This window comes from Crocuta crocuta, unplaced genomic scaffold (genome assembly GCF_008692635.1).
Source record: "Crocuta crocuta isolate KB4526 unplaced genomic scaffold, BGI_CrCroc_1.0 scaffold260, whole genome shotgun sequence".
Lineage (NCBI taxonomy): Eukaryota > Metazoa > Chordata > Mammalia > Carnivora > Hyaenidae > Crocuta > Crocuta crocuta.
Window position 1 is genome coordinate 3,556,196 of NW_027527525.1, and position 25,929 is coordinate 3,582,124.

The 25,929-nt window shown below is 41.6% G+C and overlaps 1 protein-coding gene across 1 annotated transcript; it reads right to left on the reverse strand.

The window, feature by feature from the left end:
* Positions 1-289: 289 nt before the first annotated feature.
* On the reverse strand, positions 290-22,001 carry SQLE (squalene epoxidase). The gene is made up of 11 exons (XM_077764257.1): positions 21,025-22,001; positions 16,835-17,087; positions 12,343-12,523; positions 10,966-11,062; positions 9,744-9,857; positions 9,496-9,667; positions 6,757-6,852; positions 4,587-4,729; positions 3,731-3,827; positions 1,830-1,917; positions 290-809 (listed from the first exon to the last, which is right to left on the reverse strand). Exons 1-11 carry the CDS (start codon positions 21,313-21,315, stop codon positions 617-619), a joined length of 1,725 nt encoding a protein of 574 aa, XP_077620383.1. The 5' UTR covers positions 21,316-22,001; the 3' UTR covers positions 290-616.
* Positions 22,002-25,929: the final 3,928 nt, after the last annotated feature.

Sequence of the window (25,929 nt, forward strand, 5' to 3'; positions counted from 1 at the left end):
CATAGGTGCTTATATTTATGGACTCACGGTCTCTTCCATAATCCCAGCCTGGCTAATCCATGTTACACAGTGGAACTTCTAAAGCCCTTGACTGTGCTCCTGTGTGAACATGTAAGAGAACCTTATCAAACTGACACGTGAGGAAGGTGAAGTGCAAAAGTATTAAGGCCACTTCCCCATCAGCTATTTAACAGAACAGACCAAATGGCTTCCCTCTGCCTTTTCCATACCGCTTTGGTTTTCTTTTTGAAACATGATCATGAAGCTGTATAAAGTCCGCACAGAGGCATTCAAGCTCATTCTCCTTTATTTGCATGTCCCACGTGACTCTGCCCAAATCCCCGAAGTCAAAAGAAAACCTGCAGTCTCAGTGTTAGCACTAATTTATGATAAGGATCGTTTTTTTCCAATGTCTATTTTACCCTTCATTTTAAATTGCAAAGTATATTTACATTTTTATATACAAATAACCTCAAAAACAAATTAAACCCAATCTTAATCCAAGAGTTTCCACTTTAGAAGTGGCTGACTTCTCTGCTATGTACATCCTCTCCCAAGAGTCTCTTAGGACTTGGTGAGTTCCAAATATTCATTCACAAATGGTTCCCTTTTAAGCTTAATGAACCAAGTACTTAATTTCTGAGTAAATCAGAGGAAATATTACAGAGCATGCTTTGTACAAGACAGTACCACTACTGACAATGGCTCGGGGTTTTGTAATCCAAGGCTCCGACTTAAAGCAAAAATATGTGGTGTAGATCGCAACAGCAAAGAAGTGTCCAATTAAAATTAGAGGATTAGGAGATAGTCTGTAATAGAAAAAAAAATATATATGTATATATATTAGTAAGACCTGGCAATTAAAATTTACTCATAAAAAGGTTCTAATTATGTATCCCCTACAAAGCTAAACACACGCTCTACACTTTACAGGACTCTGCAAGCTTGAGTGGCCCGTGTATGATGACAGGGACAAATAAATGTTCTTCCAAGAAACTCCCCAGACTACCTCCTGTCAGAGAAGCCAGCACCTCTTCTTAGTCTAGTTTACATAAACTGTATGTTTTGAGCTGTTTCGCTAATCTTGAGATCTCAGTCCGAAGTACCTGGATGGCCTGACCTGTGGGAATCTTAGGTTTTCCAAAGGTAACAGTATTGACATTCAGATTATAGATGAATGAGAACAGACTTGAAGAAATTTTACCCCGCAGACTTTTCAAGAATGATTCCACGTCTGTACTGTCGAACCACTACAGAATTTCACAAGTCCCTGCGCGTCAACTGAATTAAATTTTAAATACAAACTCCTCTGTAATCTGTCGCTCCCAACAGTCAGATCATGTGGTTAAAGCCGCCAGCAAAACAATAAGCTATTTTATCTGGGTTTTAGCCTCATCTACCACCGATTTCTGCTCACCACTTTTCCCAGAAGTAAAACACAGGACTAAATGTTGTTTTTCTCTTTTCTCTGACTACCTTCTGATTGAGATTCCAGTGGATGGTAAAGTGACAAAATGTATAAGGAAGAAAGACTTGCAGTCATTCGTAAACTGAGCAGTCCCAAAGAAAACCTGAAATATCCGGTTCCTGTGTCATCAGAACAACTTGGGGCGCCTGGGTGCCTCAGTAGGTTAAGTGTCCGAATCTGGATTTCAGTTCAGATCATGATCTCACAGTGTGAGAGTTCAGGCCCCACAGTGTGAGAGTTCAAGCCCCATGCTCTCAGCATGGAGCCTGCTTGGGATTCTCTCTCTCCCTCTTTGCCCCTCCCCTGCCTGCACTCTCTAAATAAATAAACATTAGGTATACTTAAAACAACAATAACTTACACGGAAAGCAGCCCAACAGGACCAGCAATACATTCTCCACCAAGTTTGAAATAAAGCAAACAGGCTTTTCTTAGTTGATGTGTGGAATCTAAAATAAAATTTTAAAATCACTCTGAATCAAAATTATTCACACATCTATTTTGGGGTGCTAATGATCTGTCGGGAAGAAAATGTAACATAGACCAAGGCTTATCATTTTTTTAAAAAGTCTAGTCCTGGAATTTCAACAATCCCAAATTTCTTTTAAATTCCATAATTAGCATTAAAGTAATAGCTTAAGTATGAACAAACTTTTTTCTGTTAAAAAATAATCACTGTAAAAAACATGCAGGTCTCAGAAGTTAACATTTAAAGGTTATTTCTTTGTGTTGTAAATTCACTAAATGATGCAAATATTCTGTAAATTCTTTTTGTCATAAAAACACAATTCTAGAAACCAAACTCCCAGTCTCTAAGATACCCAACCTGTATCTCTGAGCAAATTATCAAGTAAAAAGAATAGCTGTGAGGAATAAATATTAACAGTGCCTTATCTCTATACTTTCTCGTACTTTTCAAAGTAACCTGTTAAACCCTCACAACATAGAATTCTCAACCAGTAATCTTTCTAGATAGCATAAATGTTCTTTTCAGGTATACTTAGATTTTTCCTTAGAACAGATATAAAAGGAAGTAATACGTAAACTTACTCCAATAAACCTCTTTCCTCTCCTACCGTACTTTTTTTAAGTTCTTTGTTCGCAGACTGAAATTCATAATGTAAAAATCTCAAGAGCTTAGGAAAGCTTCAAAAGAAGTGCTTAGAAAAACTCAAAACTTAGTTCTTTTCTTTTTAGTCGCCCACCCTGCCATTTTCGCTTCCATGCCAGTTAGCAAGAGAGGGTAGACTGGCGAATCACTACCAATGAGTTGTTTTTTCTTTTAGCAAGGGTAACGTGCAGAGGGGCTACAGAAGGCACTTGTACCGTATCAGGTCACCAAAGCAGGGACCGCCAGGACCCTGGCCAGTTCACAGAAGTGGGCTTGTTGTAAATATCTGAAGTAATAGGACCGGAGTTACATTTATTCCTGAAAACCTAAACGTCCTGTCTCCTTGTGGCACGGTCGCTTCTTGCTCCATTCCTACTGCTTCTACTATGTCGCGTTTTGCTTAATATACAGACTGACCATCACCACTTTACAACATGGAAGCAAAAATAAAAGCATGGGACTGTTTCAAGTGAGTAAAAGGTGGATACATTCTGCTACTTGTGCATCGTAGCAGGAGACAAAATCTTAATTTTTTAGAAGCTCATTATTTATTTTATAAACTACTACGAACAGAAATCAAAACTGGTGTTCAGGAAGAAAAGGCTTAGCAACTGCGTTTTGTTTTAATTCACAACCAGAAGACCCTCCGTCACATCTCTGTGTGTCTGTGGCTGTGCATTAGCTGATCTGGACCAGAGAAACAAATAAGGACACGTTATTGAAGTATCACTGTTAATACCTCCCCACAGAGTGGTGGATACATGTTCATTAGAGGCTAAAATTCTCACTCAAGGATGGAGTTAAGGGTCATCAGGTTGGCAGTCAGTAGACTTGGGAAATATTTCTTTTTCTGGCCTAACCACTAACCGTGCTAAAGAATCCCTTCCTGTGCTAAAAGTCCGCAGTTCAATAATTTCCATTAAAAATTATCTATACTTAGGGGTGCTCAGGTGGCTCAATCAGTTAAGAGTCCGACTTTGGCTCAGGTCATAATCTTATGGTTCAGGAGTTTGAGCTCCACACTGGGCTCTATACTGTCAGTGCAGAGCCCGCCTAGGATTCTCTTTCTCTGCCCCTCTCTCTCTAAACTTTAAAAAAAAAAAAAAAACAACCACCACCACCAAACAAAATATATATATATCTGTACTTACCATCTGGGGCAGAAAATAATTCATAAAGCGCCTGAGCAAGAATATTCACAACAAAGGAATGAGATGTTTTTCTTGCCCAGTAGAATGATTTTTTGGCCTAAAAAAGAAAAAGATCACTTGTTACATGGTTAAGAGTGGGAGGAAGCACAAATGAGTGCTTATAATCAATCCCCTCAAGCTGATGTTTATCCTGAAGATTACCTACAAGTAATGCTGCCTTACATTCATCATTTACACACACACACACACACACACGCACGCACGCACGCACCTCCAGAGCAATGAGCTCCAAAGCTCTGAAGCTGAATGTACAATCACGACAAGCAAAGTGGCCCGCAGTCCAATGCTACATAATCCTCAAATACAAAAATGGAGAAATCGGGGCACCTGGGGCTGCTCAGTCAGTTAAGCATCCGACTTGATTTCAGCTCTGGTCACCATCTCATGGTTCATGGATTCGAGCCTCACATCAGGCTCATTGCTGGCAGTGCAAAGCCTGTTTGGGATTCTCTCTCTCTCTCTCTCTCTCTCTCCCTCTCTCTCAAGTCTGTTTGGGATTTTCTCTCTCTCTCTCTGCTCCTCTCCTGCTCTCTCTATGGATTTTTTCTCTTTCTCTGTGTCCATCCCCTGCACCCCCCCCCCTCAAAACAAACATTTAAAAAAAACAAAAAACCCAGAGACGTTTGGTACAATTCACGGAGTGCCCAGGCTCACAGGTTCTTTATACCGGAGCAAGAACCAGGACTTAGGGTCAGGCTCCCAGGGGCAGGTCCCCTAAGAAGGCCCCATTCCTCTGGGGCCCAGAAAGAAAATCTATTTTGAGGCATTTTTGTCAAAGGATGATTGAATATCCTACCTGGAAGACAGCTGCGTCATCATAAAGGTCAGGGATACCTTTTAGCAATTTTCTCCATATCTTTAGATCTTTAAAAACAACAGTCATTCCTCCCCCAGTAAGAGGATGCCGCATATTATATGCATCTCCCAGAAGAAGAACACCTACAATGAGAGAGAATTTAGACTATGACATCATCCCCTAAGACACACAAAAAAATGGTCTGTTAATTTACAAACATTCTGGATGTGAGCCAGGAAATCAGAATGTGAGAACACAAGGGAACAAATCATGTCTAAAATTTGCTGATGCAAAGATTCAGTTAATACAGATGGGGTACCTACTATGTCCTGGATACGGGGGTACAGTGAGAATGAGAACATGTTCTCTGCCATTGGGCAAGTCACATGTGAACCTAAGGTTAAGTCGAACAGTGTCACGTACGCATAAGGCCTCTTTCATGAAGACACCGAAAGAACCTTGGCATAAAAGGCAGGCCTCTGACAAGGTAAACAATGAAGAGTTGTAACATTTCACGGCAACACTGGCTGCCAGCACACTCCAGAGAAAGGTCCGTAAAGGTGTAAGTTACAGGAAGCAGGTAAGCCCTGGGAAGAGGGTACCCATGCTCTAGCCTGAGTTGAACAGGAAGAAGCAGATATTCCACACCTATCTGAAGTGAATCTGGACGAATAAGTGGGGACTGAATCTTATCTGAAAATCAGCTCCTTGATTCAAAACTGCAGGGGCAGGAAGCGCCCCAATTTGACTGCAGGGGCGGGGCACACGCCTGAGGGTCCTGACCGAGAGCCCCCCACACCCCGTCCACTGCCCGCCTTATTGACCTGAGACTTGAGCAACATCTCAACAGAGCATTTACTTAATTGTATTTGTGAGAGAGACAACCATAAGATTGTTATGAATTGTGGGATCCATAACAAAAATTATGGATAACTATTTTCTGTGACCTCACAACAAACTACTTCTGTAACTAACTATAAAATACACATGATAAAAAGTAACTTCTAAAAATGTAGCTTCTAAATGCTAATTCACATTTCTTATGTATTATTCTAATATCTTCTCTAAAAACACCTCAAACTATAAACAGCTTTTATTCCTCTTTCTCCAAGGAGCATTTCTAACTCCATCAATTGTTGCGAGCAGGCTGTTTGTATCGATTTGGCCTTGGCCTCTTCGTTCTTCTTTACATTCATTTCCTTGTGTGATTAGTAGTTTATTATGCATGTTTTTCCATAGCAGATTCTGTTTATGCTCAGGACGCACAGGGTAGCAACAGCTCCCACTCACAGCTGTCTTCGGCTCCGCACGCACACCCCCGGGGGTGCTCTGCACGCCTCCACTCTAATGCCCTGCGAGTGCTTCATACGCAGTATGTCCAAGAGCGGACTCACCACCTCTTCCCACACTTCCTAAACTTACATTCTTCTCCCCATATTTCCAATATCAGCAAATAGCTGGCAAAATTATCTCAGCCGGAATGTGGAATCCATCAAGAGCCTCCCTCTCCTCTCCCTTACTACCACAGCCAACAAGTCACCAACTTTTAGGCATTCTGTGTCCCAGCGACACACAGATCCACCCCTGCCTTCCATGCTCACTGCCACTCTCACACCTAGCCTATGCTCCAGCCATAGGAAACCACCTGAGTTCACTGAATGGGCCACCATTTCTCAGTCCTCCTGGCCTTTGCAGATGCTGTTCCATCTACTTACAAGTCCCTCATTTCACTGTCCACCTAATGAACTCCCACTAATCCTTCATGCCCCAACATGTCTTCTCGAATCACCCTTCTGAGTTCACAAGCTCCGCCCACTGCCAGAGTGAATCTTGTGGTACCGCGAGTGGGCTTATACTACAGCATTTATCAACAGTGTTCTGAAATTACTCGTTTATACCCCTCACCAGAAAACTGCCTTCTCTAGATTTAGGGCTATATTTAACTTGTATCCCAAATAACCAGTATAATGACTTAAATACACTCAACATTAAATAATGAAGATATCATAAAACTAATTTTGGTGTTAGTAACGTGTTTATCCACAGTAACCACTTCTCTGTCCCACATATCATTCCCAGCAGCATAAATTTAATCACATATTTTATCTGGAATATTTGGAATTTAAGTATCTGTAATATCCTTTATAAAATTACTCCAATAAAATAATACCTCGTTTGTTTACTGGGGAAGAAGGAAGAAAGCTTGCTGGCATAGATCTCAAACGAGAATTCTGAATGGCTTCCAGGAACAGTTCTTTGATGTGATCTGCAATAAATCCCAACCCACCAAATAAATGGTTTATAAAATTCAATTTTCAATTATCACACATTCTTAATCAAGTATAAACAAATACCTTCTATACTTCTGTCATGGTTGTTACATATATCCTTGTAGTAAATCAAGGACTAATTATTTTATTAATACAGCTGTTAATTAAGCACCTAGTTATTCATGCTAAGGAATGACTAAGAAATCTGAGAAAATTAATGTAAATAGATATACACAAAGCTGAATGAACAAAAAAGCTAAAAGAGTGAAGCAAATTCAGAGGAGAGGAGACAGGAAGAAAAACCAGCCATGTCTCTTCCAAATGTTCACTGACAGGGATCAGATTTAACACTTAGGTTACTGTCACCACCATCATATTCTGGTAATGACAGAGGAAATGTACTACTAATTCACAAACAGCAGGGATGTATGTACGGTAGAAAAAGGGTAAGATGTAGAAAGCTCTACCTTTCTGAGCTTCAGTTTCTTCATCTATAAATTGAAATGCTTTGGTGATTAGCTCATCTCTCAGACATTCCTAAGTTTTGTTTTTTGGGGTTTTTAAAAAATTTTTTAATGTTTATTTTTGAGAGAGAGGAAGATACAGCGTGAGCAACGGAGGGTCAGAGAGACAGGGAGATACAGAAGCCGAAGCAGGCTCCAGGCTCTGAGCTGTCAGCACAGAGCCCGATGCAGGGCTCGAACCCACAAACTGTGAGATCATGACCTGAGCCGAAGTCGGATGTTCAACTGACTTAGCTACCCAGGCGCCCCAGATACTCCCAAGTTTTAAAGTTTTATGCTTTTACTTGTATAGGAAATGAACCATCTTTTCATACAGTTCTCTTTGTGATCTGGGAATACAGGAGCAGAATGCCTAAGCTGAAACTATTCCATTCTTGTAAGTAGAATTTCGATAACCTAATATTAATATAAATCTACAAATGTTTCCCACCGTGGTCTCAGGGAAGTCTGTTCTGAACCTCTGTACTGGAAAAGGCAATCTACAGTAAAAGGGAAAAAAATGCCAAAAATACATTATTGGGGCGCCTGGCCGGTTCAGTTGGTAGAGCATGCACCTCTTCTTTTTTTTAAGTTTATCTTTTTAGTAATCTCTATGCTCAGTATGGAGCTGCAACTTCATCACCCCAAGATCAAGAGTCACACGCTGCTCTGACCATGCCAGTCAGGCCCCCAAAGTGTGCAACTCTCAATCTCAGCGTTGTGAGTTCAAGCCCCATGTTGGATATAGAGATTCCTTGAAAATAAAATCATAAACAAATAAAAAAATAAAATAAAAAATAAAAATATCACATTATTGACCATCTTTTTCTTAAATGTGAATAACTCATTTTTCCTAAAAGCTTCAAAAATGGCTTAACTAAGTAAAAATATATTGAAATGTTGAAAATGTCTTTTTTTTTTTTTTGGGAGATAGAGAGTGAGCGCAAGGTTGAGAGAGGCAGAGGGGGAGAAGGAGAGAGAGAGAGAATCTTAAGCAAGCTGCATGCTCAGGGTGGAGCCCACTGCAAGGCTCAAGCCCACAACCCTGGGATCATGACCTGAACTAAAATCAAGAGTCAGACGCTCAACCGATGGAACCACCCAGGCATCCTAAAAATGTCATTATTAAAACTCTAAGTCCATATATACCTTCAGATCTATTTATATTCTTATTAAACAGAGTGTTTTCACATAGATTAAAAAGTAACTAGTGGGCAGCTGGCCGGCCCAGTCAGTAGAGCATATGACTCCTGATCTGGGGGTAATAAGTTTAAGCACCACATTGGGCAAAGAGCTTATGTAAAAACAAAACACAACAAAAACACCTGAAAAAGAAACAGAATTTTTAAACAAAACATACACCCACCACAGATAGTTTCCTATTACTAATATCTCAATATTTTAGATTTTTTTTTACTTACATCTTCCCAGTCTCAAAAAAATGTCAGAAAGTAAATTTTTTAGGAGTGTTTTACAAAGATGTCTAAAATCTCATAAAGCCTTTCTGTATTCAACTCAAAACTAAAAATGATCTTGAAGATTGCTTACAGCTCAAACATTCTGAAAGGGGGCTGTATGAGCCAGACACAACTGGCCTCAACATTGGCTCTGTCACTACCCATGACATGATTTATCTTTGAAGGAGCTTTTGCTGATTCTTAGTTCCCTCATCAGTAACTTGGGGATCATGATAATGCGTCAGTCACCTCATAGGGTGATGGTGTAGATTAAGTTATGTTTGTAAAGCACATTATAGTAGATAGTCAATAAATGGTAGCTACTATTGCTACAAAAACCAAGCACAAAAGTAATTAAGCGTAAGAGATATTTCAAGAATTCGGAGACCTTAGATTGCTATACGGACCACCTTAAAAAGTACTACATATGGGGGAATGCAAACTGGTACAGCCCCTCTGGAAAACAGTGTGGAGGTTCCTAAGGAGACTAACAATAGAACTCCCNGACTGGATGCATTTGTTTTACCTGCCATGCTGATCTCTGGCCTAATTTAGAAACAGCTTTAGTGAGAACCGGAGAGGGACAGCCTTTTGTGATATTTGTTTTCAGACTACAGATTACAATGTGGATGAAATNCCAACTAAGCCACCCAGGCGCCCCATGAAATCTCTTTCTTACCAGGCAACTGTGGGTAAATTTTTTCAGTCATGTATTCTCTTAAATTCCTGGGCATTTCCCCTCGAATGTCAACAAGTACTCGAGTTTCATCAGATGAAATCTGGTAGATGAGAACTGGACTCGGATTAGCCAAAACAAGTTCCGCATGATTGGCTGTAAACTGTGGTGCATGCTAGAGGGGGAAAAATATTTAGTAATTTTCGAATTTCAAGTTGCATTTATTTTTCTAAATTATATTCCTATAGTACCTTCATAAGAAAGCCAACAAAATGAGATGAAACAGAAACTTTATTGGAGATCAGGTTTTTCCTAAACTTGGAAAAAAGTCCATCAGCAACAACAGTCAAGGGAGCATGGAGTTCCTGCAACAAAGATAAACAATACTCAGCTAAATAGTTAGAAATACAAAGTAAAAGGACCACATTGAAAATATTTACATATTTTGATGGACAACATTATAGAAGGTAATGAAGATAATGCTACTGAAGAAGCTGTTACTGGGCTTAAGTTAACGCACAACACATTGATGCTTCCTCTCTGCGGACTGCCTTCCTTCAAAGCACTACCCTCCAAACCATCTGGGAGTTAAGTTACACTTTAACAGACAGTAAGGGAAACAACTACAAAATGAGCATGGACCACAGAAGACTGAATCTCATCATCACAAAGTCCAAGGACGAGTCCAATGTTTATTCTAGAATTTTCTTTACTTTTTTTTAAAATGTAAATTCATGTTAGTTAACATATAGTGGAGCTGGTTTCAGAAGTAGAATTAATGATTCATCACTTACATTCAACACCCAGCGCTCATCCTCACAAGGGCCCTCTTTAATGTACATCACACATTTAGTCCATTCTCCTATCCACCTCCCCTATTCTAGAATTTTCTAACTTCATATAATGCTTTCAACCAGTGGCCAGGGCTTAGAAGAATGTTTGTCAATATGGATGTATGTATTTACGTTACCTTGCAATCTCCCACATTAGAGCACAGTTTCTAGGTGGTGGTGACCCACCCACAAAAACCAACAGACTAGCCTTTCATTCTTTCACTAAACCAAAATGAGCAAATACTGGAAACTATTCTACTCTGCTACTTCCCCAGACATTCTCATACTTTTCCTCTTTCAAATTCAAACAATTTGAAACCTTTCGCTTACTTTATCCTAATCATTTCTTTTATATCGAATCCTTCGTGTTTTTTACATTCCAGGTTCCTCTGCTTTTCTGTATTCCTCACTTCAGTTTTTAATACAGCTAATGTAGTGGGGGGTCTACCAAGGTGTCTGTATAGCGTTCGGAGGTGCTCTCACGGGCACTGTGTTGCAAGAGGACCTAGAGAGAACCCACGGAGAACTCAAGGACTTAGAACTCAAGGAGTAAATTGGTGGGCCTACTTTTTGAAAGGAATAGGAGAAAAAGAAGGAAAACAAAGCCTCTTAGGAAGAACGAACATTTGATAGCTCTCACCTTGATGTCCCCGGTTGCTTTATCCCTGTACTGAACTCCCACTATAGCGTCATCTTCTTCTAGTAACTGCAGCACGATGCCTTCAATAAACTTTGTACTAAAGGATAAACACACAGAAATAAATCAGAGTAGCACAAACAACTTAAATAAGGAAGGAAAAATTCCTCATCTCCAGTTTACCCATGTGAACTGGACACACGTGTGTGCACATGGACACAGAAAAGGTCTGGAATGACCAAATACAAAAACATCATTAATCGGTTTCAGAATTAAGTGTGGTTTTTATTTTCTAATTTCTTAAGATTGAATACACAGATACTAATCTAATGATCTTTAAAACTATTTTTAAAAGGAACATTAGATTTTTACCTCAATTCATTAAAAAAAAGACAGGCAGAAAACCTTTACACACCCACACAGATTCATACACAGACGGGAAAACAGAATTGGGACTTTATCCACCAAATTATTCAGAATAGTTAACTTCTAGTCAGGAGAATCATGGATAATTTTTACAATCTTCTTTACATTTTTGTGGATTTTTCAATTTTTCTACAATGAACATATTCTGCTTCCACAGACATCAAATTCTTTCAGTCCTAAGGGTAAGTCCACTTACTTCTTCAATAGCTCACTCAGTACTTAAGCCTTTGCCAATGATATGAGGGTGCTCATGTTTAAAACCTCTTCAATTACAGTGCCTAAAGGCTAGGGGCAGATAGAAGTTAATAATTAAGAGAAGAAGCCAGTCCTGCCAGACTTTAGTAAAGAACAAAAAAAGGATTTTCCCTTGAAGTCCTCTGTTCTGACTTTTAACAGAAAATACCATATGCACAAACTCTGACTCCCAAATAGGCAGACAGGGACTTAAACCTTAATTACAAGTATATCCTCCAGGGGCACCTGGGTGGCTCAGTCGGTTAAGTGGCCAACTTGAGCTCAAGTCATGATCTCACAGTTTGGGAGTTCAAGTCCCACGTGTGGCTCTGTGCTGACAGTTCAGAGCCTGGAGCCTGCTTCAGATTCTGTGTCTCCCTCTCTCTCTGCCCTTTCCCCTGCTCCTGCTCTGTCTCTCTTGCCTCTCAAAAATAAACATTAAAAAGAAAATTAAAAAAAAAAAGTATATTCTCTAAATTCCAACAATAAGTTAGTTAGTCAAAGGAGAAACTTCAATAGTTCTGTGTCAAATGGAAATTCTCTACATGATATTCTTGACAAAGGCACTGAAGCTCTAACATTCTTCTAATTTGTAGTCTACTTTAGCAATACATATGTTCCAGCCCATACTCAAACACTTAGGACAACTTATGAAATAGTATTTTGCAAAGGCCAAGTTTAAATGTGTTTCTTTAACATCATACATTTAAGTTGTCTTACTTGGGCTCTGCCATCGCTGCTTTCCGGAGACCCATTATGAATCTTCCATGATGGAAAGCTCTTCCACTCTGCACCTGACTGTTTTCTGACAGAGGGTAAGGAATATGAACCTCTGATTTGCTTTCCTGATCATGAATTACGTAGCCATGTATGACCTGAGCATCAATGCCTTCCACTGCATCTGCAAAACAATTCAGTTCAAAAAAATCAATTGTGTTGACATGCCCAGAGTTATATGAGGCACCAAAGGACATGGAGGCATTGAAAAGGAATCTCTTTCTTCATAACAAGATGAAACCATTTCAAATGGACATTAATATAACTATTTCAAAAATCTTAATGCATCTGAAAGACAAAAGTCTGAGCAAATCTGTAATAACACGAAAGGTTAACATTTATATAGAAAATGTATTCATTAAATTCCATAGGAAAAATACTAAGACCCTAGTAATAATAGGTGATTCACATTAAGCAATATGGAAACATTGATCAGGAAAATGTTCAAAATCTGATTAAAAAAACAAATCAATGAAATAAATTGAAACATTAAGATACCAAATCTATCAAGCAAACAAAAGATACCAAATCTATCAAAATTGCTGGTGAGATTATGATAAAATTGATAAACTTCTATATTACTGGTCATACTGTAAATTATTAACATGTTAGAAATTATGGCAACAATTATCAAGAACCACAAAGAAGTTAGCATCCTTTGATTTAATAATCTTAGTGTTAGAAATTCATCTATGTTCATCCTAAAAACATAATTTTTAATTTTTAAGAATTTTTGAATGTAAGTTTACTATAGTGTTATCACTAAAGAAGAAATGAAAACAAACCAAATATTAATCTAAGTTAGAAAGGTAAAGTACATTACGAAGTATCAACTTAGAAAATACTACGCATAGGCCTAAAAATCACAATGATAAACAATGGTTAATACATTAAGATGAAATTAGAATTTAGAAATTATTCTAATTATTCCAATGATGGAAGAAAATCTTCACAAACAATTCTATCACACATCTGAGCTAAGATCAAAATAAATTAGTTTTCTGATATGCTTTTTAATTGCCCTTAAGATCCAGTCAGGGACAAACTGGCTGGATTTTGTCAGACATCTGACCGAGAATCAAAATTAATTAGTTTTTTAGTATGGTTCGTAAATTATTACAGTTAAAATTCAGTCAGAGAAACTGCCAACTAGCACTGTATTCAGTTTGGGTCTCAGCAAATTGCCCACCTTTTCTGACCTAAATATCTGAAGCCCAGTTAATAGCTCTGTAATGCTTTGTGCTGCCACTTAGACAGTTCGTTTTTCTTAACCCAAAACTCTACTAATGGAAGTACCTGAAATGTTTACACTGGCCACTTGAGAACATACCAGAAAATGCTCAAAGTATAACGGCAAAGTAAAATTTTCCCTTGAGTAAACTATCTTAAGACAAGTATATAAATAAGGTCCAATTTAAGATTTCTTAACATCCGTCTCTGTCTCAACTTTGTTCATGAAATCAAATATGACTTTGGACCCTTTTACTTTCTTAAGCAGGCAAGAAGACTACCCTACTCTTCAATGAAATGCGTGCTTCATGAATACTAGAACATGCAAGATTTATGAGACTTTACTTAAATGCATTAAAGACCTAACTGAATGGAGAATATACCATATTCACAGACAGGAAGTCTAAGCCAATTATTCCAAAACTGAGCTACAGATTCAGTGCTATTTCAGTCATAATCTTGACAGAGTTTTTTTTGAAAATCTATTTCTAAATTATACATAGAAAAGCAAAAAGGACAAGGAAAGCCAAAATAATCCTAAAGAAAATTAGAGATACCCCACTGTATACTAAGAATTATTAGAAAGATAGAGCATTTATATTATAATGTATTAATTTTAAGAGTTCTTGGGGCAGGCACTTGAGTGGCTCAGTCAGTTAAGTGTCTGACTCTTCATCTAGACTCTGGTTTGTAACTATGAGCCACAATGACAGTGCAGAGCCTGCTTGAGATTCTCTCTTTCCCTCTCTCTCTGCCTCTCTTCTGTGCATGCTCTCTCTCTCAAAATAAATAAATAAAAACTTTTTTTAAAAAAGGAAAGAGTTCTAGATATTAAACTTAACCCATAGGGCAATCAGTTATTAAAAATTCATACTCAGGGGACACCTGGGTGGCTCAGCCCGTTAAGTGTCCGACTTCGGCTCAGGTCACGATCTTGCAGTTCACAAGTAGAAGACCCATATCAGGCTCTGTGCTGACGGCTCAGAGCCTGGAGCCTGTTTCAGATTCTGGGTTTCCATCTCTCTCTGCCCCTCTCCAACTTGTGCTCTCTCTCTCAAAAAACAAACAAACAAAAAACATTATAAAAAAATCCATACTCAGGATGGATCAGTCCATATTATATTAAAAATCCACACTCCAAAAAGTAACTATTCCAAGTGTTTCTATCATCCACATCTCATCACAACTCAAGGGAAATTAACAGTATAATGAATGTTAATAAAGCTTCTTATTTGTAATATTAAAGGTATTCATGGTATGTGGACTAGAAAAAATACTTTAGAGGCTCTTCTCACTCTTGTATGAACCACACATAAAAGTCCACTGAGGCTTGTTACCACAACCTTGGAGATGTTCCCTGATGCTAGATCTCTAAATGATTCCGTGTACAGTCATTAGTTTTGAGAGCATTTCTGGTTGCCTAATGTTCAACTATAAAAATTACAAAATCCTGTCTCAGGACACTGTTAACATCTGCCTCAGGCAAACCTCTCTTGTAAGGTGGTGGTTCTGGAAACTAAAGGGACAGAGATGGAAATTCCCTTCTTCATGAAGCACTGTCTCCACTTGGGTCCTGGGCCCTGCAGGCTTTTGCTTTTCCTCCTCACTAACTGCTTTTCCTCAGTCCCCCTTTATGACTCCCATTCGCCTCACTGATCCCATACATCAGAGTACCCCAGGGTTCAGTCCGGACCTCTTCCTGGTAATGTCTTTTGCTTAAATATTATGACTCCTCTTTTTCTCTCATACCTAATACGTGACTCACCAGCAAGTCCTACTGACTCTTCCTTCAAAAGGCTTTTCCAGAATGTGACCACTTCCCACCTGCTCTGCTGCTATGATCCTAGGGTGTTCCAAGCCATCAACTCTCACCGATTCTGCAATAGTCTCCTAACAGGTCCCCCTGCTTCTGACTTTGCCACTTAATAATCTACTCTTTTTTCTACAGAACAACACAAATACTTCTAACTAATATTATGAAACAACACTTCTAAAACGTGAGATTGAATAACTTCTTAAACTTCTCCAATGGCTTCCCTTTGGAATAGAAGTCAAATCCACATAGTGGGCTATGAAATCCTATGGACTCGGCCCCCAGATCTGACCATTGTTTACCTAGTCTCCCCTTCCCTCACACCCCTCCATTCAGCATTATCTCACTCTTCAAACAGTTTGTGTCTGTTTTGTTCACCGCTGCAGCCTCAGCATCTAGAACAGCAGCTACAACACGGTCCACGCTAAATGAATATTTATTCAGGGAATGAATGGACATCACTCCTTTAGTCATTTCTCTCTCTCTTGCATCGTCAGTTTCTCCCTCTCTACTTGATCATCTCTGTCACCACACAACATGCTCTAGTATCAAAATATACCTTCTTTATCCTCACATCTACATCTCATTACTGCCCTGTTTCTGTTTTCTGTTACAGAAGAGCACAAGAGTGCTTTTCTAGCCTAAATTTTTTAAACTCCCACGCACTTCAGTCTAGGCTTTGTCTCCAAACTCCGCTGAAACATCTTGTTAGCGTCACAAGCAACCTCCAAAACTGCCAAATCCCATGGTCATTTTTCTATACTCATCTTACTGACCTTTCGTTAGCAAACCATGACATATCGCCCTTCCCCTTTGTGACACGTACCCATTCCCTCATACCCAAAACCTTCTCCTCTCCTGGATGAAGTGGCACTGAACGCTCAGGTCCTTAATCTCATGGCTCATGGATTCAAGCCCCACATCAGGTTCTGCGCTGACAGCTCAGAGCCTGCTTCGGGTTCTCTGCCTCCCTCTCTCTCTCTGCCCCTCCCTTGCTCACATACTCTCTCTCTCTCTCAAAAAGAAACAGACATTTAAAAAACACTTTTTAAAATCATGGCTTTCAAAGATTCCATAATAAGCACATAATATGTACTCCACCAATGGCAGCTCCCTTCACTTTTCACTAAATTTCATGCCCTCATTCTAGTTTTCCAATCTTCAATTTTGACCATTTCTATTTTTAAGCCACTTTATTAAATCTCACAAAGTCTCCTTTATATCTCCTCACCCACTAAATTCGAGTTCATGTAAATTTGTTGGTAAGAGTATACATAGGGACTTTAAGAAATGTAAATAAACTAGAATATCTTTTCACCAGGTACAGGCCACTCTAAAGTGAAGAGGGTTCACTTATACCACGCTAACTCCTAAAAACTAGTATGGACCTACCTTCGAGACCAAGGTCTTTAAGGACACGATAACCGCCTGGCTGCAGAAATTCTCCAACTATCCTGTCAGGCTCCGCTAAGTCTCTCTCGATTACTGTCACCTCTCGTCCATCTCTGGAAAGCATGGCTGCCAGAGCAGAGCCAACTACGCCGGATCCCACAATGATAACTTCCGGATCATTCTGAGAAGATACTGATGGAGAGGCAGCTGCTCCTAGTAAGGTGGTTTCTGAAATACTGCTTTCTTTTTTGTGCTGTTTAAAAAAAAAAAAAGTTAATTACGCATCTACATTTGCTCTCCTTCAATCTATATAGACACTCAAGACTTTTCCATCTTGGGCAAAACCTTCCTCTCAAGCATTATCAAACCAGATGCCCTGCCCTGCTAAGTTCTTAAATCCAGGTCATATATAAAAACCAATGATACCAAAATATTATTAAATAAAAATGTGTAATAATATCCCAATAAAATAAATACATGTCATTTTCCACATATATTTAGAAAATGCAGTTATACAGATCTATCTAGAAATCCACACCAGGCCAAATATATATATATATATTTTTTTTTTCTTTTAATGTTTTTATTTCTGAGAGAGAGAGAGACAGCTTGAGCAGGGGAGGGTCAGAGAGGGAGACACAGAACCCGAAGCAGCCTCCAGGCTCTGAGCTGGCTGTCAGCAGAGCGCCGGACACGAGGCTTGAACCCACGAACCGTAAGATCATGACCTGAGCCGAAGTCGGACGCTCAACAGACTGACCCACCCAGGCGCCCCCACACCAGGCCAAATATAAACAATGGCTGCAAGGAGCTCCAAAGACTTATTATAGGGAAAATTCTATCATTAATTACTTGGTTCTTCAAATACATACTAAGCATCTACCAAATGCAAATCACATACAACTTCTATTTTGACTTCACGTTGTAAACTATTCAGCACCTTTCACATGTTTCCACTATTCATTTTTATTTTCTCCTTCTGGATTTTCATCTGAAAAATCCATCTTAACCTAAAATCACTTTTATATAACAAAAAAACTGTCACATCCTAGCTATTAATCTACTAACAGAATTATTTAACTCAAGACAATTCTGGAAGTCCAAAATAACTCATCCTATCCCGTGGAGTGCGACCCATTCACATTTAGGTCCTTAACATATAAGGACATATTTAATTTGCCGCATCCCGACATGTTAAGAGAGACTAGTCGGTTGGTCCATTTAGGAATAAGCAAACCTATGACTAAGTGGGCTGACAATAAAAACTTTGTTCATAAATAAAAAAGCCCAGGGGCGCCTGGGTGGCTTAGTCCGTTAAGCGTCCGACTTTTGCTTAGGTCATGATATCACGGTTCGTGGGTTCGAGCCCCGCGTCAGGCTCTGTGCTGACTGCCAGCTCAGTCTGTGACTCCCTCTCTATCCGACCCTCCCCTGCTCACGCTGTCTCTCTCTCTCCTAGAAATAAATAAAACATTTAAAAAAAAAAAAAACAGTTTTGAGTTTTATGCCCACTGAGAATAACAGTGCCTGTTAGGTTTTTTAAAATGAATAATGCAGGGGGCGCCTGGGAGGCTCAGTCAGTTAAATGTCTGACTCCGGCTCAGGTCATGATCTCACAGTTTGTGGGTTCGAGCCCCACATCGGGCTCTGTGCTGACAGCCCGGAGCCTGGAGGCTGCTTCAGCTTCTGCGTCTCCCTCTCTCTCTGCCCCTCCCCCCATTCATGCTCTGTCTCTCAAAGGTGAATAAATGTTAAAAAGCATTTTTTTAATGAATAATTGAGGGTTCAAATAAGTATTTTTTCTTGGTCTGTGGATTGACAAATATGTTTCAGTTACAGAATTGCAAGGAACCATCTTTCTTGAGTTCTCTGCCTTAATGATTAAGATAAGCCCAAAAGCCATTTTGAAGGGATTTTAATAAAAGACCTCGGGCAAAAAGGAAGGAGACAAAACCTAAAATCTTTTAGAATTTGATTCTCTGTGATTTTAATATGCATCCAGTGTTCCTTTAACTCTGCATGGACTAGGGCCGGTCCATTCCATTTTTCATAATGTCTCTTACAGAAATTACCTTTTTGCCCTTTATGAAGAGGAAAAGACTACAGCCTTCTCTTCCCATAAGTATTTCTTAGTGACCAGAACTGACTACTATATTTAAATTGCTATTCTGAGAGCAAGATAAGCCCTTTTTGTCATCTTAAGCCATTTTTTAAATCAGTTTTTCTTCCTAAGTCTTCCCTGTTAAACCTATAGACACACACACACACACACACACACACACACACACACATATCCTGGAAGGGGAACATGAGTTGGTTAAGTCATTCAGAGAATGGTCAGTAGACGAAGCATTAATGGGACTTTGTACTCACTGCCCCAACTCCCTGGTGTTTAACAAACAGCAGAAAGCTTCTTCACAAAATGGAATCAATCACTGATGGCTGGTAATCAAATTTTCTTCTCCCCAAAATGTCTCAACATCACATGATGTAATGGCATTCCAGCCACCTACGCTAGGAGCTCATGACCCTGCAGAAGTTACCTCAGACACCATGGAAGTTTCCAAACTGAGATTAAAGACTCCCCTCCCCCCTCCCGCCTCTCCTATTCCTGGACCCACACCCAGCATATCACTGCACTGGGCACTAGCCAGAAGGTTCCTAACAGATGAACACCTTTCCACTAAATATTAGTATCTAGAATTTATCGTTATGGACCACATTCAATTAATTAACTCCCTAACTGGCAGCAACAGCAGCGCCATCCCCACCTGAAAGAAGAGGTAACTCATTCTTACAGAAACAAAGCAATTTCCCAAAGGTCCCATGGACAGAAGCGGTGGAGCCAAAATTCTAAACCAAGCCGTCCCTTCAGTAACCCTGGCTGGTCTGTACTGTGGACCCAGTAAAATAATGTTGATCCAAGAAGCCTCCAAGAGTAAACTACTTTTGGGAGCCACCTGCCCTAACTCCAAGTTACCATCATGCCTCACTTGGCTTTCGATGTAATCTTTCACCTGATCGCCGGCTTCCATTCCTGTGCCCTGCAATCCTTTCTCCCCACACCAACTGGAATGTTCTTTTTAAAAAGGAAAAGTCAGGGGCGCCTGGGTGGCTTAGTCCGTTAAGCGTCCGACTTTCGCTTGGGTCATGATCTCGCGGTTAGTGGGTTCGAGCCCCGCGTCGGGCTCTGTGCTGACTGCCAGCTCAGAGCCTGGAGCCTGTTTCAGTCTGTGACTCCCTCTCTCTCTGACCCTCCCCCGCTCACGCTGTCTCTCTCTCTCCTAGAAATAAATAAAACATTTAAAAAAATAATAAAAAAAAACAAAAATAAAAAGGAAAAGTCAATATTCTTACCCACATGCTTCAAATCCTCCAGTGCTCTTGGGAAAAAATCTAAACACCTACGGCCAACAGGCTCAAATGTTCTGGCTTCGAGGACCACTGCCCCCTCATTCACCACTGCCCTCCGCTGGGGTCTTTGCGGGGGTCATAACCTCACACGTGACTGAAGACTAGACTCTGAATTAGGAACCTGACTGATCTGCGGACCTCACTCAATTATTCACATGACTTAGAACATTACTGCACTGACTTACTCAAGGCTTCCCTGACATGGAGACAGGAGGGTGTTTTGCCCAAGACTTTGGAATGCTAAACCGTTATTTGCTCTCTCAGCTTTTCCAACTGGCCTGTTACTTTCCCCTGCCAGCTGTTATGTATAAGCAGTGGACTGAAACTGCTGTGCATTTCTTTCTTCTCAGGTACAAATACAGCCCTTACCCAACGGTTTAAATAAAACATCTTTTCCCCCCCAATCACAAAAAGTGATTCTGTCCTCCTTCCAAATGAAATTCTAGTATTTCACATCCCCTTTCATAATCAACTCTATATTCATCATCAAATCAATGCCATGGAGCACTGGCTCAACCAACACTACATGAAACAAATCTTTTCGATCACTCAAGGATGTAGCCAAAAAACCAAGAGCTTAGAAAACAAAACAAAACAAAATAAAACCAAAACAACCCACAAAAATTAAATGGGAATTCAGGCCAGAATATCTAAAGTGCTGCCTCTGCCCTTTAGGAAAGATGAAATTTTACCTTCGAGGGACCCCAATCCTAAATTTAAAAAAAAAAAATTAAAAAAAGACACTCATTCATTTGCCCGTTTAAAATTCAACCTACCCTCCTAGACCCAAGCTGCTCTTTATTTTCTGATCCCGGGGGCGACTTGGCCCAGAAGAAGCCAATGAAAGGCAGGGCCGACAGAATATCCGAGAAGACCGGGAACTGCGAGCCGCTCTGCTGGCGCCCGAGCAGGGCCCCGCTCCGGTAGCGACAGCGGTACGACAGCACCAGGCCCAGGGACAGGAACACCAGCACGCACAGCAAGAGCTCCTTGTTGGCCAAAGAGACGAAGTCTCCGCATTTCTTGTAGAAATACGTGAAAGTGGCAATGCCCAAGAAAGTCCACATGGTTCAAAGGCTCCTTCGGTGACCCCGGGTCAGTGTCCAGATCTTCTTTCCTTGCGGAGTTTTGGTGATTCGAGGTTCTCCCCCAAAACGTGTCACCAAAGGGGAGCACGAGGCGGCGGCCAACCTGCAGCCAACGCCGTCGCAGGGATTACAATTCAGATCAGACGAGTCTACAAAATCCCATCACGCTGGAATAAAAACAGTTCCGTGAAGAGGGGGAAGTGGGCCAGACTTAGAAAGCAGCGTTTAAAATTCGCCTATTGCCACCGCTTCCGAGCCGACCCTCTCCTTTCCGGCAACCCATTCGTTTCCTTCCCCGGGACGGGCGTCTCCTGGCTCGCGGCAGGTGATGTCTGCCAAAGGTGCCGAGGGCCCGCTCACCTGCAGCAGGTGGCCTCCCAGGAGCGGCTGGGCGACCAAAGACCCGTCTCCCAGGCAGGGGCGGCCTGGCCAAGTGCGGGGGCGCCGCCCGGGGCTGCCCCTTCCCACCGAGGAGGGCCTTGGACTCGAGACGGCGGCCCCGGCGCAGGCAAGCGCGGCCGCTCGGCTCCGGCTCACCAGCCCCGCGAACCTTCCAGGCCGTGACTCCGTCTCCCCGTGGGTGAGCGGCGGTCTCACAGGGCGGCGGCGACGGCTCCCGACGGCCTCCTCGCCAGCATCCCCCGCGGGCGGCCGCTGCCCTCCCCACCTCCGCGCTGCCGCAGTAACCAGAGTAACCGCCGCGCGCCCAGGGCTCGCCGCTGGCCCAACGCGCCCGGGGAGCCCGGGGGCTCCGCCCAGCCGAGGACCAGGAGGCGGGGCGCAGGGGAGAGAGCCGGCCCCGCCCTGCGCNCGAGACGAGGTGGAGTTTGTTCCGGGGAAACCGCTGCCTGCAGTTCCGCCATTCGTCCCACGATCGCGTATTGAGCGCTTACTATGTGTCAGGCCCGAGGGTCCTTTCTCTCCCACGCCTAGTGTGTGTAGAGCTCGGTGGGAACCGGTGCGTGGAGAACGTGATGTTCAGGCCGAACTTTTGGAAGAACGAGTCAGGCAGGTGTTTGCCCGAAGGAGGTAGGGCGGAGAGGATAAGCCGAAGGTTTCTTCCTTCCTCCAAAATTGTCAGGCACTGCGCACTCGTCGCGGTGCTCAGCCTAAAGATGCACTGGTGTTCGTAGCCCCTATTGTCTCGAGATCAGAAACGCGGAGAAGGGGTGGGGGGGGTCCTCGGGCAAAGAAGTAAAGTACAGGTGTGTCGTAAGTGCTCAGACAGTGGGCAGACGGGAAACCGCAGAAACCCCGACCGTCCTTCCCTTCGCCCCCGCCCCGCCCCGCCCCCGCCTGGGGCTGGAGGGAGCTCAGCCCAGCGCCTCCGGGAGTTACAGGGATTGTGTCTGGGACAAGGATTACAGCGCAAACAAAAACCGGTGCAGGAGTTGCAGTGTGAGAGAGCACCCCTGTTATGAAACGTTGGCACCTCCCTGGAATCCATTCAGGACTGAGACATGGCTCGCCCTGTACCTTAAACCCTATAGTTAGGTACAGGCGCTGGCTGCTTCTGCCGCTTGGAGCGCGGCTCTGTTGCCCCCTGTTCCCGAAGTTGCTTCATACTTTTAGTGACCCAAGCCCTGACCCCTGTGGTTGAGTCTTACCCACTCTTCCCTAGGAGGGAAGGAGCTCCCTCTGATAAATCGGAATCATCGGCAGCACCCAGCACAACGTTTTAAACTGCATTTTATCTTCCATAAAAATGTACTTAGTGAATGAATGGGTGATGAAAGATAATGGTGTAGCAGGGAGACCAAGTGACCAGAATGTGGAGCCCTAGGTTCTCGCTGTCACTAGCCACCTTTGTGACCTTGGACAAAAGTCAGGTTAACCTCTAGAGGGAGAGGCCAATTTCTTCATGAAAGCTAATCTTTGCAATCCTGTAACACTTCGCTGAGTTTAAGCGTGGCAGCTATCACCATTTTCCACCCTGATTATATCTTTTATCTGCTCATGAAAGTAATTATGTGTCAAATGCTTTCATTATTTAACCCTCAAATAACAAAAATGAAATTTAAAGAGGGTTAAGGGGCTTGGTCAGATCCCAGCTGATAACCTGATGAAACCCAAGAGTTACCTGGTCTCCAAATCTTGTGTTCCTCAATACTCACTCTTAATTGTCAATTACTGCTTTAACAATCCTCCATTATAAAATCAAGACTTTAATTCTTTCCCGGACAACAATCCTCACTGGTATCAACAAATCTGGCTGTTTGAAATATACATCAAATTAAAAAGGACTCAAGAAAATCCATTTAATGTGTGGGAAATCGTTTTCCTAAAGATATTTTCTTAAATAAACTCCTTGTGGTTCCGATATTGTTAGCACGATAGAATGCTCGAGTGGCTCCTACAAATGAGAATTCAGTATCACCAGGATGTTACTTCATTACCCTGTACTTGAAATTAGCCTAAGAGGATTTTTTTTCATATCAAGTAGCCAACCATCATTTAAGTATGTTTGAATCTTGGCATGGCTCCACTTACTCAAAAACAAAAAAACTGGGGCACCTAGGTGCCTCAGTCAGTTGAGTGCCCTACTCGATTTGGACTCAGGTCATGATCCCAGGATTTTGGGATTAAGCCGTGCCTCCAAGTTCAGCATGAAGCCTGCAGAAGATTCTCTCTCTTGGGGTACCTAGGTGGCTCTGTGAAGCATCAGACTTCCACTCAGGTCGTGATCTCATGGTTCCTGGGTTGGAACCCCTGATGCTTCCACTCAGGTCGTGATCTCATGGTTCCTGAGTTGGAACCCCACATCAGGCTCTGTGCTGGAGGCATGGATCCTGCTTTGGATTCTCTCCCCCTCTGTCTCTGCTCCTCCTACCCCCCCCCAATAATTAAATAAATAAACTTTAAAAAAAGAGTTTCTCTCTCCCTCTGCTCTTCTCCCCCGCTCGCACATGCTTTCTCAAAAATTAATTAGTTTTTTAAAAATCTATCACTCAGGCCTGAAGCTAAGGCAATGGAATATGACACAAAATCAGCCACTTACTAGTGGACCGTAACAAACTATAGAGTAAGTCCATGAAAAATACTCTGTAATCAGGAAGAGGCAGTGTTATTAGACCTTGGGGAGCAGGGTAACCCCCAAGAAATGGAAAGCGTGGTGGACCTGTCTGGTGCAGAAGTCGTGGAGGAGACTTCGCTGCAGCCAGAGAAGATGTAGGAGGCTGAGAGGAAACGGGAGAAATACCTTCTTGGCCCTCGCTTGGCCTAGCCACCCACCAGTGACCTCTCACTGGCTAGGTTTGGCTGGACACCAGTTGAAAACAAAGTTTGGGAAATACAGCCTGCAGGGATTGGCCTACCTATGATTCACAGCAAAGCAGGAGCTATTTCAAGAGTAGACTGGAGCACAGATAGGCCTATGATTGGCTCACTTTCTAATATGTATGCCTCTTGATTTTCTCATTTTACTGTGTTGGTGAGGGCCTGAAGCACAATATTGAAGAGTGCTGGGAATATCAAGTTTCCATGCTTATTCCTGACTTTAGTAGGATTATTTTTGTTTCAGTTTTCCATAGGATGTTTGCAATTGCTGATAACTTCTCTGTTAAAGGCTTAAAAATCAAATCTCTTTTAGCATACACTGATATGTATATATTAATCTACTCTGTTCTTTAGTGAACTTAGTGTAGTGAAATCTTACATTAATGAATATGATAATGGAAAAACTTTATTTCATCAGAGCATATCATTCTTTTTAATAAAGTGCCATGTTAGATTTGTTATAAAAACAATTCTTTGTAGTCATGACAAAAGCTGATACTTAAGGTTAGCCTTCTAAATGTTTTTTTCACATATTAGCTCATTTTGTCCTCACAACCATATTATGAGGAAGGTACTGTTTTTATCCCCATTCTACAGATAAGGAAACTGATGTACCGAAAAGTGGTCACACAGATAGTAAGTAGCAGAGCCTGAATCCAAGACCAGAAAATCTGGTTCAGGAATGGGATTGTTTGATTAGAATGCATTTTTTTCTCCCCATACAACAGATCTAGTTACCTTAAAACAAAAGGCACATTTGTTCTTGACACCTCTTCTTATTGGCCTAAATTTGGCATGTCAGGACTAGATTGTGCCTTTTCAAGTGCCAATCTCAATGCAGGGAAAATCTTGCCTTCCCTTCTTCAATTATCCATTCTTTAAGATCCAGATTAAAGATTATTTTAAGAGAGAGAGCAGGGGAGGGGCAGAGAGAGGGAGGGAGAGTTCCAAGCAGGATTGACACTGCCAGAACAGAGCCTGACTTGGGGCTCAAATTCATGAACTGTGAGATCATGACCCGAGCCAAAATCAAGAGTTGGACACTTAACTGATGAAGCCACCTCGGCGCCCCAAGACCCAGATAAATCATCATGTCTTTTTTAACTCCACCTCTTTGCCGTAGCATTTGCCAATTTATAAGTGTCAACTTACATATAACTTTTTCAAGGGGCGCCTAGCTGGCTCAGTCGGTTAAGTGTCCAACTTCGGCTCAGGTCGTGATCTCGTGGTTTGTGGGTTCGAGCCCCACATAGGGTTCTGTGCTGGCAGCTCAGAGCCTGGAGCCTGTTTCAGATTCTGTGTCTCCCTCTTTCTCTG